The sequence below is a fragment of the Suricata suricatta genome, chromosome 6 (assembly GCF_006229205.1).
Source record: "Suricata suricatta isolate VVHF042 chromosome 6, meerkat_22Aug2017_6uvM2_HiC, whole genome shotgun sequence".
In the NCBI taxonomy this organism is placed as follows: Eukaryota; Metazoa; Chordata; class Mammalia; order Carnivora; family Herpestidae; genus Suricata; species Suricata suricatta.
In genome coordinates, this window is record NC_043705.1 from 83,657,488 (window position 1) to 83,672,736 (window position 15,249).

The 15,249-nt window shown below is 36.4% G+C and overlaps 1 protein-coding gene across 9 annotated transcripts in view; it reads left to right on the top strand.

The window, feature by feature from the left end:
• APC (APC regulator of WNT signaling pathway) overlaps window positions 1-15,249 on the top strand; it is a 145,162-nt gene that overhangs the window by 108,447 nt on the left and 21,466 nt on the right. For 5 of the 9 annotated variants that reach the window (XM_029942704.1, XM_029942706.1, XM_029942705.1 and 2 more), the window contains 3 exons: window positions 3,117-3,221; window positions 11,032-11,130; window positions 13,349-13,727. In XM_029942704.1, coding sequence (XP_029798564.1) covers window positions 3,117-3,221; window positions 11,032-11,130; window positions 13,349-13,727 — 583 coding nt within the window. The remainder of the gene's footprint in view (window positions 1-3,116; window positions 3,222-11,031; window positions 11,131-13,348; window positions 13,728-15,249) is intronic. The other 4 variants (XM_029942711.1, XM_029942712.1, XM_029942708.1 and 1 more) reach the window with 3 other exon arrangements.

Consider the following 15,249-nt stretch of genomic DNA (forward strand, 5'->3'; position numbering starts at 1 on the left):
CTGCAAATGAGATCTATAATTAGATTTTTTTAAGTTTGTTTATTTTGGGAGAGAGTGAGCACAAGCAGGAGAGGGACAGAGAAAGAGGGAGAAAGAGAGAATCTCAAGCAATCTCCACACTGTCATCGCAAAACCTGATGTGGAGCTCAAACCCATGAACTGTGAGACTATAACCTGAGCCGAAAACAAGAGTCAGATGCTTAATCCCCTGTGCCACCCAGGCACCCCAGGGTTATTCTTTCATAGGAATCAGCAATAGTTTCTTTGGCTTCAGTGTTAACAAGTAGCTTTAGACAGCAATAAAGAGTACTTGCTTTAGCAAAACACATGCTTAAATTGGACTGTAATAAGAGTGCAGGCAGGCCTGTAGTCTAGGATCAGTAAAAGAATAAAGGGAAGTGAATAACAAGGAAAGAAGAAAGAGGAAAGAAAATAAAGAGTAAATGTTAAATACTGGTTTGGGCCGTGAGGTCAGATTGTGATCCCAGCTCTGGCTCTGCCATTTACTAAGTATGCGACCTAAAGCCAGATACTTAATTATATGTTCATCACTTTCTTTATCTGTAAAGTGGGGATAATAATAATACCTATGTCACAGAATTGGTATGAGGATTAAATGAATCAATAGATGCCAAGTGATTAGTGCATAGTAAACATTAGATTTTTTTTAACTCTATCATAGTCATCATCCTCTCCATCATCAAATGGGCCTGTAATCCTTCAGGATTACTGTGTTTCTGTGGATCCCCTTTATCCTCTTGGTAATGACTTACTTATCTCCCTCCCTCTAGTAATTCCACCTCTTCCTTCCTAGAGAAATCAGAACCACCCGTCCTTCCTGTCAGGAAGCATTCTGCCGTCTTTCTTGTGCTCTGGACTTTCAACTCCTGCCTTTTCAGGGACTTCTTACTCTTCATTCTTTTCTCTCACATTTTTATCTTTTTCTTCGATGGTACCTTTGCATTAACATTTAAAAATACTCAAGTCTTGTCTTTCAAAATATAAAATGAACCTTCCTCAATTCTGCCTCTCCCTGCAACAATCTTCTTTCAACTGTTCCCGACCCTCCCTCATTGTCTTTTCCCAGTTCTTCACTGGAAGGGTGTTTCTAGACTCCAGGTCTGTATTTCCTCCCCACCATTCACTCTTAAAACACACCAATCTAGTCTCTACTCCCAAATGGATCATCAGTGACTTCTATATTAATTAAACTGATATTTCAATCTTCATCTTGACATTTTCTACATTACCGAATACTTATTGCTTAAAATATTCTTGGCATCTATGACAAAAGGGGTTTTTTTGGGGTTTTTTGCCCACCTCTTTGGCTTTTGTAAGCTCATATTCTTTTATCTGGACATTAATTTTAGGCATTCCGTAAGTCTTACTTTTATCTGTATTATCTCTCCCTTAGACCATCTTATTTATGCTTAGACTTCACTTATCTTCTGTACACTGTTTGCTCTCAAATTCATTTTTCTAGCCCTGAGTTCCAGACTCCTACATCTGTGTGCCTACTCTGCATCTCCACTAAGATGTCCCAAAAATACTTTAAATCCAATATATCCAAAACACAATTCATGATCTTCTTCTCCTAAGTCCTTCTTACCATGCCTCCACCTCCTTCAAAAAACTCTCACTCCCTTACTGCTACCTTCTCTGCACATGACCCCATGGTTATTCAGTTGTGTGAGCTAAGGAACAAAGGAATTATTCTTGACACCACATCTCTTCCTCTTTTCCATATCCCTTTTCCCAGAACTCCTGTTTATTCTTTAGGTGTCAGTTCTCACAGTACATCCTGAGAGGCCTTTTGCCCAAACTCAGGCCTTACGATATCCCTCGGCTATATATTCTCACAGTGTCTTGTACTCTTTTTGTCAGTGTGCTTGTCAAAGTTTTAACTTTATTGTTAGTTCTCTCATTATTTGATAGTATCCCTGACGAGACTATAAACTTGAGTACATAGAACAGTGTCTGATTTTGCCAGCCCTGTGTGCTCCAGCACCTAGTACAAGTAACTAACAGAGCAGATGCTCAGTAATTACTTTTACATTGACGTCTTTAATTATGTTGGTATCAAGTCTTTGTGTTTTTAGTGGTTTTTGATACGTTTTATCTCTTGATTGACTTGGTACGTTTTCACTTTTGTTGACTTTGTTGAATTTTCTAGTGTGACTTTCAGATGACATAATTCTTTTTCTGAATTATTGGGGCTATCTCATTTTTGCCTACATATAGCTTATACTAGTTTATTGATGGAAATATTGCAAGTAAAGTAACTTTTAAGTCAGATTTTAAATGATCTAGGAAAGGTTGGTATTTAAAGAAATTCTAGTGAAAGCCATTTTGTAACTTAATTATCCACTATTAAATATGTCAGGTTTTTTAAAGGGTAATTTTTATTTTAGAGCATCATTTTCCTAGAGCAAGCAAGCATATTTGTAATTGTTTCTATAAAAAATGATGGAAAAATTATCTTACTTCTTTGATTCTGCAATGGTATTTTTATAGAGTGCTTTGTACTGGATATAATCTATCCTGAAATGACTGCTTTTACTGGATATAATCTGTCATTTTCGTTTCATATAACAGATGGTGGTTACATTAGAAAAGGTTTTTGGTTTTATTCATATTAGATTCTAAGAGCTTATTGATTTCATGTGACTTTTATTAGCAGAGGATATATATATATTCTGTGTATAAATATACAGAAGGTATTTGTAAGCTTAGGTAATAGTTTAACTATTATATTTGCAGCTCCATGAAATGCCAGAACCATGTGACCTTGTGGAAGAGACAGTTATTTATTCTAGTGGGATTATATCCCTGGTAGTGATGTGAGCACAGCTGGTGGAGGATGGTGTTTCTGTGAGTCTCAGAAAATCCTTTGTCTTGTGCGGCTCTAATGCTCAAGGGACACACTTCACTTTCTCTTCCTGAAATAGTCGACTGCCAACCATGCTGGAGGTTATGAAGTATAAAGTGTACTCTGTGCTTTTGTAAACCTATATAATTGATGCATTCAAAGCTTTAATGCAGGAAAGAGAAAAGGCTGTGGGCTAAGAAAGCATACACCATTTTTGTATGTAATGATATTAACTCCGTATTAACAGAGGTCATCTCAGAACAAGCATGAAGCCGGCTCACATGAAGCTGAGCGGCAGAATGAAGGTCAAGGAGTGGCAGAAATCAACATGGCAACTTCTGGTAGTGGTCAGGTAAAGAAATTTATTGGTTTTCTTTTTAACTAACTAAATATTTTTAGAGGCATATGGGGTGATTTAGTCCTCAGAATGATCTGTAAATCTTATTGATTTCCTTAATCCAAAATGGATTATCTCCAGAAGAATTCAGTGCCAAAATGCTATATCATTTTTCTTTACTATATCTAACAATAATGCTTTCAAAATTTCTAATTTAGAGCTATATTATTTTATACCGCAAAATTGTGTGTTCCTGTTTTAGTCTAAAATGATTAGCAGGAATACAGGGGTTTTTTTAAATAAGCACTAAGCTGTATTTTGCTTACGTATATGATTTGACCCAGTTATTATTGATTGCACTGAACAGATTTGTTCTTTCTCTAAGGCATTCTTTGAAAGGGATTCTTTGCAAAGACATTTTTATGTTTTTAAAAATGATCATAAGGACTTTGTTATAATTCTTTTTTTGTACTTTATCATTATGTAAATTTAGAAATGCAAATTTTATAATTGAAGAAAATGATACTAATGCTCATAAAAGGTAAAGAGACCTAGCCTAGTCATGTTTAATAATTACCACATCATTTTTAGCAAAATTGTGGAAGTCAGCTTGATTTTTTTAATATAGAACTGTTATTTTATTATTCTGCCATTAGTTTTCTATCAGAATCTTATAGGAATGCATCCTAATATGACAGAATTTTTCTTGGGGCATTATGTATTCTCCATGTTTCTTTCAATGAATATTTTTATGTTGTAAATGAATGATTTTTTTAAAGTAGAATTTTACTAAGTTTTTAAAGATAATTTCCCTACTCTTGATGTGAAGTATTCTTTAGTATCTCTGGTTATTTTTATGATATTATATATATTTTTTAAGTCATGTATTAAAATTTAAAGCTTAAAATGTCTCATACTTAATTGTTTAAATCTATTTTACTGATTTAAAAAAAGAGATACTTCATCTTAGTATTACTTATTACTATCATAGTGGGGGAAACTCTCCAGTTACAAATGGTAAACGGGAGCAAAAGGAATTGTATTTAGCACATTTGAGTTCTTTTCTAAATTTAGGGAATTATTTGGGAAGTTTATATTTTCCTCTACATATCTAGAAAGAAGAAAAGCTTCATGTCTTGACAGGAAAAAAAACTTTTTGCTAAGGATCATGTTCCAGTTATTATGTATTTTAAAGTCTCACTTATCAACAAATTGTCTATCCATTTAAAATATAATAATTGAGGGGTGCCCGGGTGGGTCAGTTGGTTAAGCATCTGAGTCTTGGTCTTGGTTCAGGTCCTGATCTCAGGGTTCATGAGTTTGAGCCTCGCATTGGGCTCTGCACTGACAGCTCAGAGCCAGCCTGTGATTTCCTCTCTCCCTTTCTGTCTGTTCCTTCGCCACTTATGTGCATGCGCTCTCTCGCTCTCAAAATAAATAAACTTTAAAAATAATAGTTGAATCCTTATCATACTTTTTTATATCAGAATTACTTCTAAGTAGATTAGATTTTATGTCGAGAATAAAAATTAAAAATATAAAAAGATTCGAAAAATGTGGGTAGAATAATGATAATCATGAAATGGGTGGGAAAACAAAAAAAAATCAATAGCTTTCACATAAAAATGTATAACACAAGTACACCATAAATCATGCAAGGTTACAAGACAAAAAAATTAAGATCTCATTATTTATAATTATTTAAAATAAGGAAAAAGTTACATTTCAAAATAGATGAAGAGTATAAATTAATTAAAGATTGTTAAAACATGAACAAATGACATTACATGAACAGGAACCAAAAGGAAAAAAAAATGACTTTTAAACATATGGAAAGGTCATCAGTTTCATTAGTAAGGATATATAAACATACTACAGCCAAAGTGAGATTTTTGGGGGGGATGCCATTGGGTAGGCAAAGATCAATAACACTCAATATTGGTAATGGTAAGTTGATAGGCATTGTCATATTCTGCTTTTAGCTCTGAATAGAACAACCTTTCTGAAAAGCAATTTTGTAATGAGCATCTAAATTTCTAGCTGTACCTGCCTTGTGAGTCATCACTACAATATCTTAACATTTTATGCTAGGAGGTAATCAGTCAAGAATGTTCAGACATGTTTGAAGAGACCCATCATTTATTTGTAATAGCAAAAATTATAAATAACTTAAATGTATATTAATCAATAGGTAACTGATTAAAATATTTATCTTTTGACTGGAATAAGTGGTTAAATGGCTCTGGAGTCAGCAGATGCGGGATTAATCCCATTCCTCCGCTAATCCCATTTCTGAGAGACTAAACTCTTGAGCTTTAGTGTTTCCTCTTTAGCAAAATAAGATGATATCATTGTGAGAACTAAATGTGATCTGTATTTAACACAATTCCTGGTGTATTAATAATATTGCCAGATGCTATATTAAACTCTGGAGATAGAGGATTAAACAGGACAGGCATTCCCAGGCCTCATAGAACCTACATAGAACATGGTATATCCATACAGATGTTAGATATGATAAATTTGATCTCTGTTTATATAGAGATCTTTTATTTCAGCCTTACTTTTTGTAGTGTATTTTTCATATTATAATCAGAGTGATCCTTACAAAACACCTACTTATATCACTTATTTATTCAAACCTTTTAGTAGCTACCCACTGCCTGAAGAATAAAATCTAGAATCTTTGTTGCCCGCTCTTTCAACATTATCACTATTTGCCCCCATTTCTCTACACTCCAACTTCATCTTCTTCGGGCCCTTGAGTATGTCCCGACGTTCCACATGATGCCCTCTGCCTAGAATTCTCCTGTTTCGGTTCACTTGTATGTGTTCTAGCCATCCTTCCCCTCAGTTTAAAAGGCACTTCTTCCAGGACATTTTCCTTGTTCCTGCCTCCCTAGACCTGATAAAGTGCTCTCAGGTACTTTCTATTTCTGTTCTCACCAGATTTAGCACAATTTATTATAAGTTTAATTGTCTTCTTTTTAAAATCCTTTAAGCTGAACTATATTGTCATTACTCACCACTGTATCCCAAACAGCTAGCCTAGTACCTGATACACAGTAAGTGTTTAAATGCTTACTGAGATCAGGGCAGCACCTGGGTGACTCAGTTGGTTAGGTGACTGACCGGCTCAGGTCGTGATATCACGGTTTGTGGGTTCAACTCCCACACCAGGCTCTGTGCTGACAGCTCAGAGCTTGGAGCTTGCTTCAGACTCTGTGTCTTCCTCTCTCTCTGCCCCTCCTCTGTTCATGTCTATCTCTCAAAAATAAATAAACATTAAAAATTTTAAATGCTTACTGAGTATTAATGCTATTAATTTAGAAAAATAATTTTAACATTTTTCTTAAAATAAGTAATCTTTTATACTATACATATGTATTTATGTGTACATGCATAGATAATGGAGGAATGTTGTTCAAAATGTTACCAATGATACCTCTAGTGTTGGGATTTTATTGTTTTTACTTCCCTATTTACATTTTTATGTATTGTGTAAATTTTTTGTGATAAACATGAGGTCTGTTAAAAACAATGAATCGGAGACAACTGTTTATTCATTCTTCAAATGGTGAATTCTGACAGTGCTATAGATTCAGTGGTAAACATGACAAGCACATTTCTTTGGCAGTATTAGCCAAAACTCTGCTTTCTAGTATTTCTGTGGCACTGATACTGCTAATGCCATTGTTTTGGTTACTTTTAGTCACTGCTTAAAACAATACTACAGCTACTCCAAATCCTGATGGAGTGATCTGTATCTGTGGGACTGTGATTCAATCAGCCGAGATTCCTTTAAACTGTTTTAATAGGATCTATATACATGACAGCCTCTTAGGGTTTGTTCTTTTGTTTTATTTTATTATTTGCTCCAGAAATAAACCCACTGACAATAATTGAAAATGAGTATCAGATCTCTGACTTTCTCAGGATCAAAGTAGCATGACCCAGCAAAGCTCCTATTCTAATGGACTTCTCTTCATCCCTACATGAAGTACATTGTACACCCTCTCTCACCTGGTTTCTGGCCCAAATCCTCTCTGCCAGAATGATCTTTACAAAGAGTAAATCACCTTCTTTATAAAACCCTCTATTGGCTTCTCTTGGTTCTTAGAATAAGATAACCCTTTAGTAGGATCTGTAGGATCTAGCTCCTATCAAACTTGTCAGCTTTACATCACACTTTGCTCTCATGACTTCAGCCACGCTGGCCTGTCAGTAGCTCCTATTTATTGGGCTTCCTTCTCCTGCACAGCCTGTGCACCATCTGTGCCCCTTCCTAGTGCTCTTCTCATCCTGTTTCACTCCGTTAAGATCAGTTATGTGTCTTTGCATTTAAGCATGACTTTCCCAAGGCTTGAACATTCAGATCTCATTGTCATAGGCCATCCTAGAGCATTCTTCTCCTTTGAAGATTACTGTATTTGCAGTTTTCATTTATTTGTGTGATTATTTTATTAGTGTTGATTTTCCCTACTAGGCTGTAAACTCCAGAAGGGCAAAGATTTTATCTAGTTTTGTCCATTTTCATATCCTCACAGTCACTGGTAAATAGCAGGTAAGAGTATGTTACTTGGAAAGAAGATCTGGCATCCTTTCTAGAAATAGTCCTTGATCTGTGATTAATCTCCAATGGAAGTTAAATGGAAAGAGAAAGTTAGAAGTAAATTATACAGGTCAGATCCCTGCTTGATTAGTATATAACTGTATGTATAGTTCATTTATGAATTGGTTCTTAGCTTTTCTATTTAAAGTTTAGAACCAGATCTCTAGTGAGAGCCAGTGAAGAGTGATGAAGTTCAGCCAATACTGGGAAAGAAATGAAATGATAGGAGAACTCTTTGCTTCCTAATAAGTATTTTAAAACTTTCTACCATGCAAAATTTCAAACATATGCAGAGGCAGATAGAATAATATAGTAACCCACTTGTACCCTGTCACTTTGCCCTCCCATTTTATTTTTGAAGATGATCCGGCATCATCATCATTTCTTCCATAAATATTTCCAAAAGATAAGAATGCTTTTTATGTATGTATTTATTTATTTATTTTTAATGTTTATTTAATTTTGAGCAAAAGAATGCGTGAACAGGGGAGGAGCAGAGAGAGAGAGAGGGAGACACGGAATCTGAAGCAGGCTCCAGGCTCTGAACTGTCAGCACAGCGCCTGATGCAGGGCTCAAAACTCACAAACCATGAGATCACAACCTGAGCCGAAGTTGGACGCCCAACTGACTGAGCCACCCAGGTGCCCCAAGAACGCTTTTTAAAAATATACAACTCTTTGGGCACCCTGGATGGCTCAGTTGGTAGCGCATGCAAGTCTTGATCTCACGGTCTCAAGTTAAAGTTTCTACATTGAGCATCGAGCTTACTTTAAAAAAAAAAAAGAATGAAAAATATATGACTGTGTTCCCAAAGGAACTAACAGTAATACATTGGATTATCCAGTCAGTATTCAAATTTGCAGTTGTTTCATGTATGTCCTAATCTTTCATAATTAATTTGACTCTTCACGTAAGGTTCGTGCATTGGGATTGGTTAATAAGTCTGCAAAGTCTTTTAATCTACAGGTTCCGTTTTTATCTCTTTTGTTTTTTGGATATTTATTTGTTAAAGAACCAAATTACTTGTTTTATACAGTTTTTCATAGTCTGGATTTTACTGATAACATCTCCATGGTATGTAGTTTGATATTTCTCTGTATCCTCTATATTTCCAGTAAATTGATATTTGGATCTAAAGATAGACTCACCTTTGGATTTTCTGTTTTGTTTTGTTTTTGAAAGTCTTCTTCAGAGTGGCATTGTAGTCTTCTGGTTTTTAGTCAGGAAGCACATAATGTCTGGTTGTCTCTCTTTTTGTGATATTATCAGTAACTGATACCTTATGCCCAGCTCCATTAATTCATTAGGGGGTACAAAATTAGCTGGAATACTTCTATAAAGAGAAACTTCTTCTTATGTACTATTTGATTACTACTACATTCAATTTGTTTCTGCCTTCAGAAAGTTTATATTCTAACTTTCCTTTCAAAAGATTAAGAACTGGAAACAAAAAAAAAAAAAAAAGAAAGAAAGAAAGATTAAGAACTGCAACCGAGGGGCGCCTGGGTGGCTCAGTCAGTTAAGCATCCGGCTTTGGCTTAGGTCATGATCTCACAGTTCGTGGGTTCGAGCCCAACGTCAGGCTCTGTGCTGACAAATAGCTCAGAGCCTGGAGCCTGTTTCGGATTTTGTGTCTCCCTTCCCCTCTGACCCTCCCCTGCTCGCACTGTCTCTCTTTGTCTCTCAAAAATAAATAAAAGACATAAAAAAATAAACAAAAATGAAAAAAAACCAACTGAATACCTGCCAATATTGCTTTCTAGGTGGATGTTATTCTTATAATCATTATTTTTAATCATTAATAAATTGTGTTAGCTATGGCCTCTATTTTGATACATCCCACATATTTATCTGCAACCCTTACTCCTATCCAGACTTGCATCCTGTGTTTTCAGATGTCCATTTTTACTGGATATTAGTATATTGAATGGTGATCTCACTTCCCCCACTGAAACTTGTTTTCTCTTCCTGAGTTTTATGTATTTCTTAATACCAGCATTATCCACCCATTTATCCAAGCTCAGTGCCTCCACATTGTCCTTGGCTCCCAGTATCACTTTACTCACATCCAGTCAGTTGGCAAATCAACTGATTCTGTCCCCTGAATATACGTGTCCCCAGGGCACCCAGGTGGCTCAGTCACTTGAGTGTCTGACTCTTTATTTCAGCTCATGTCATTATCACAGGGACATGAGATTGAGCCCTGTGTCAGTTTCTATGCTGAACACAGAGCCTACTTAAGATTCTCTCTCTCTCTCCCTCTCTTGTTATTAAAAAAAATTTTTTTTAATATGCGGTATCCTCATTTCCTTACTTTGCACCCTCCTGACTGCTCAGCTGATTTCCCATCTTTGATCTCTGCATCCTGTCTTTTTATACTCCTTTAAAGATATAATCCTGGTTGTACCATCTTCCTGCCAAAAGTCTAGGGGCTCCACAACATCCAAGGTTTGAAAGCAACATCTTTAAAATGACTCATGAGACACTTAATAATTTAACTCAGTCTTTATCTCCCACCATACACCTCGTGTTCTGTCCACATGAAACAAACACTTCATGCTGTCATATTTATTACCTTTACACAGACTGTTCCATGTCTCCTACTCCAAGGATCAAGGCCTACCTTAAATGTTACTTACTTTATGCAGCTTTAAATAGTTCCTTAGCAAGTAGTTGTTACTTCCTATTTTCCCTCAGTATTTATGCATTTTTCTGCTGCGGTGCTTATCATATCACAGTGCAGTTATTTATTTTTTCATGTCTTTCTCCAGTGAGGTTTTAAGCAGTCCTCTCTATGCTGTGAGCTCCTGGAGAACTTAGACTGAACCAAATACCCAGTTAGTTTTGTGGTAATTTAGAGCGTTTCATCAATCAATAAAGCTTTCTATCAATAAATGTATATTTGACCAAATGTGGTTTCATGTGTTTTGATCTGGAAAAAATACCACTCTTAGAATTTATTCAGTGTTTGGTTACTTCCCCACAGTAGCTTAACTTCTTATGCAACACATCTCCTTTTCTTCATTTTTGTTTTAAAACATACTTAAGTTCACAGGTAAAAATACTCATCTTGAGTGTTAAAATGTGCACACTTTTAAAGGTGTATTTAACTGTTTACCATAAAGACAGTTCATTTGGTGCACCTTAACATGAAGTTAGGTCTGTTTATCTATAATCTAAATTATTCTGCTCATAATTTGCTTAATTTCTAGGGTTCAGCTGCACGAATGGATCATGAAACAGCCAGTGTTTTAAGTTCTAGTAGCACACACTCTGCTCCTCGAAGGCTGACAAGTCACCTGGGAACCAAGGTAACAGAAGATTATAAACTCTGGTCACTAACACTATGAATACTTTGCTCTAAAACATTCTTCACTCATCTTTTAAATTCAGCTAGAGGAGAATTCTGGCTCCATCTCTTCTTAAGGAAACATCTTTTTATACAAGAGAGCACAAAGGAAAAAGGAGTATAAAAAATGCCAAATTAGCTAATTTTTTATTCTTTTTCAGCCTTATCACACACACTGGCTTGCTGCTTCCCAAGCACTCCCTGTGACTTTTCTGCCTCCATGACTTGCCTGCGATGGCACACACCTCCACTTACTTCTTCACAAAACATTTTCTGATTCCCAAGGTCCTCTTACCTCCTTATATGGTCTATCTACCTCCTTTGAACCACTGCAGTTTGCATGAACTACTCTTTTTTTTTTTAATGTTTACTTCTTTATTTTGAGAGAGAGACACCAAGTATTTGCAAGCAGGGGACAGGCAGAGAGAGAGGGATAGAGAGAATCCCAAGCTGGCTCCATGCCATCCACAGAGCCTGACAAGGGGCTCCATCTCCTGAACCATGAGATCATGACCTGGCTGAAATCAAGGTATTCTTGTCCCTCTTTTTTAAATAAGAAAACGGAAGCAAGAAAGGTTCAGGCAGCTGTTGCATATTTAAATTGGAATTCATCCCCAGATCTGTCCAACATCTACATGTAATTCTTACTATAAAGAAAATCTAATTATCAGCAGTACTATTGCATGAAAACCAGCAGCTAGAATACCATCTCCTTTTGAAGTGACTAATGAATGATATTATTAAGACCTTACTACATTTTTTAATGCCAGCTGCTATCCTACTATTTCATTTAATCTTCACAGAGAAAACTTCATTAGGTAAATATCTCTATTTTGCAACTGAGAAAATGGGTCTCAGAGAGATCAGATGACTTGGTAGTGTCACACTGCTCATTCCTAAGTGGTGAAACCAAAATTGGAAAGTCCAGTTTTCTACAGTTGTCCCTTCCTAAAACTTTAATATCTAAGAGTAATGTGTGTTTATGTGTTTAGAGTTTCTTAGCCTCAGCATTGTTAACTGGATAATTCTTTATTGTAGGATGTTAAGTAGTAGATCTGGTCTTTATCTATTAGATGCCCACAGCACTTTCTCTTGCAGTTGTGACACCAAGAAATGTCTCCAAAGCAAAGCATGTTCTAGGAGGGCCGAAATCACCCCTGATTAAGAACCACTGATTTATAGAGATGATACATTCTTTATAAAATAGCCACAACTTTTATGTAATAGCTCTCACTTTGAAATGAGGCTAACCACAGTCCAGGAAAACTGGGAACTATTTCCAGTTTCTAATCTGCTTCTGAGCAAACCCTTAGAATTTGTTGTCAGAGAGTAATTGATGCTTACTGGTTGCTTTAAAAAAAAAAAATCGATTAAGAACCCTGGCTTTGGAGCACCTGGGCGGCCTAGTTGGTTGAGCCTCCAACTCTTGATTTCCGCTCGGGTCATGATCTGGTGATTCATAAGATCAAGCCCTGAACACAGAGCCTGCTGAAGATTCCCTCTCTCTCTCTCTCTCCCTCCCCCCGCCTCTCTCTCTCTCTCTCTCTCTGTGCCCCTCCCCCTACTTACACACTCTCTCTTTCAAAATAAATAAACTTAAAAAAAAAAAGAATCCTGACATTGTACGCCCTGTATGATCATGGCATTCTTCTTTCTACATGTAGAAGAGAGAACTTATATACTTTTAACAGTATTATAATCTGGTAAGGGTTAGTGATTGTTGAAAACTAGTATGTAGTAAATAATTCTTGAAAGGTTTTCTATTTATTGATTATAGTTATAAATTAAGAAAAATAAGGTAAAATTTTAAATTGTATGCAATATTTAAATCACATTCCTCATTGTGTGTGTGTGTGCATGCGTGTGTGTGAAATCAGTTGATTGTCATTCATTATAATCAGTGGATTATCACCAGCTATTCCAAAGGCAGTTTAAGTATGTAAGAACCTACTTTTCTCTTTGAGCACTGTATGCCACCACTACGTCTGTTTATTCATATAAACAAATCAATGATGATGATACGGATTTTGAAATAATGCTCATTACTTCATCCTGGAAAGGGGTTTTGAGTTTATTTTTCTTTTTAATGAGTTACAATAAATATCCCATTCATCACTTCATTGGTGTTAGCGTTTGATATTAAAGTCATAATTTTGTTTCTAAACTCATTTGGCCCACAGGTGGAAATGGTGTATTCATTGTTATCAATGCTTGGTACTCATGATAAGGATGATATGTCGCGAACTTTGCTAGCTATGTCTAGCTCCCAAGACAGCTGTATATCCATGCGACAGTCTGGATGTCTTCCTCTCCTCATCCAGCTTTTACATGGCAATGACAAAGACTCTGTGTTGTTGGGAAATTCCCGGGGCAGTAAAGAGGCTCGGGCGAGGGCCAGTGCAGCCCTGCACAACATCATTCACTCACAGCCTGACGACAAGAGAGGCAGGCGTGAAATCCGAGTCCTTCATCTTTTGGAACAGATACGAGCTTACTGTGAAACCTGTTGGGAGTGGCAGGAAGCCCATGAACAAGGCATGGACCAGGACAAAAACCCAAGTACGTTCCCTGGAGTGCATGTTACATACAAAGCAAATGTAAAAGTTTTTTAAATGAAAACTTTTTGAGTTAGTATGTTGTCTTTATGAGTAGGAATGGGAAATTCATAGTAGCCATCTACACTGCTAACATAGTTTAAAGCTTAAAGTCTGTATTTTTCTAGAAAAAAATTTAGCAATGGGCAACCAAAAAGGAACAGGAAATCAAGAGAGATTTACAGTCATAGCATAGTAGATCTAGAAAGAATTCGAGCAATTATGTTTTTCCATCCTTTTGTTTCTATGGATTAAGCTCAAGAAGAGACTTTATAGTGATCATACCATTCTTTACGTTTGCATAACACTCTGTTCAGTGGATACAGAGATGAGTTATGTCTGTTATGTTGTTCGAGCACAGCAAGGTACTCAGAGCAACCTTGTGAAGTAGGAAAGGAGAGTATTATCTCCATTTTACAGATAAAGAAGCTGAGGCTTAGAGAGGCTAAAAGATGTTCCTGTAGCCTCATAGCTACTAAGTGGTAGAGCCAGGAACAGAGGCCAGATCTTCTGACTCTCAAGCCAGTGCTCTTCCCACTGCACCATCCTACCTCCCATGAGCCCCACTTGCTGGGAGTGATCAGCCACCCAGCTCTTTGCTGAGGGAGAGACCCTGGGCAACCAACCCCTCTCCATCAGCAGGGAACATGGGAGTTGGGACCCTTGGGGACATAACTTACTTCATTCTGTAGCAAGAACCAAAATCAGTAAGTATATAAGGTAAGACCTTCTTTTCACCTGAGAAGAAAACACACACACACACACACACACACACACACACACACACACGAGGGGGACTGTTGTATTAACCTGTTGATTTAGGGAGAAGAAGGGGTGATGGTGAGAACACCATCTATAAGGATATAACAGATTTTTTTTAGCTTAGGTATAAAGGTGAATTTATTTAAAATTTACACATTTTCAAGAATGAGAAAATAGCAGAAATGATCTTTTAATATCTATTTGTCCTAGGGATAAGGAAAAATGGTAAGATACTTTACTGAGAAAATACTGTCTTTCTGGATTGTTTTCTCTGGGTATCCACAATCATAGAACAACTTACTTACATTATGTGATCTTAAGAACTGTTCTAAAAATGCTTAAGTAAAATAAATATTACTACTTCTCAAAAATAGATTTTTTTAAATTTTGATTTCCCATGAGTTTTGAAACTTTGTACATGGTATTAAGTGTGAAGGTATATTTTCTTGGGCATCTTTTCTTTAGATTTTTGTTTACTGTCTATATAGTAAGCTTTCTCTGCTAGGTTCATACTGGGTTTGTTCTTTAAGTTTTTACTTACTTACATTGAAGGAGAAAGGAAGAAAGGAGTGGGAGAGAGAGCCTGATGCAGGGCTCGAACGTAAGAACTGTGGGATCATGACCTGGGCTAAAACCAAGAGCTAGCCACTTAACCACCTGAGCCATCCAGGCACCCCTATACTGGATTTCTTTATTACATTTGTACACAGCTAAGTGTTTGTAAC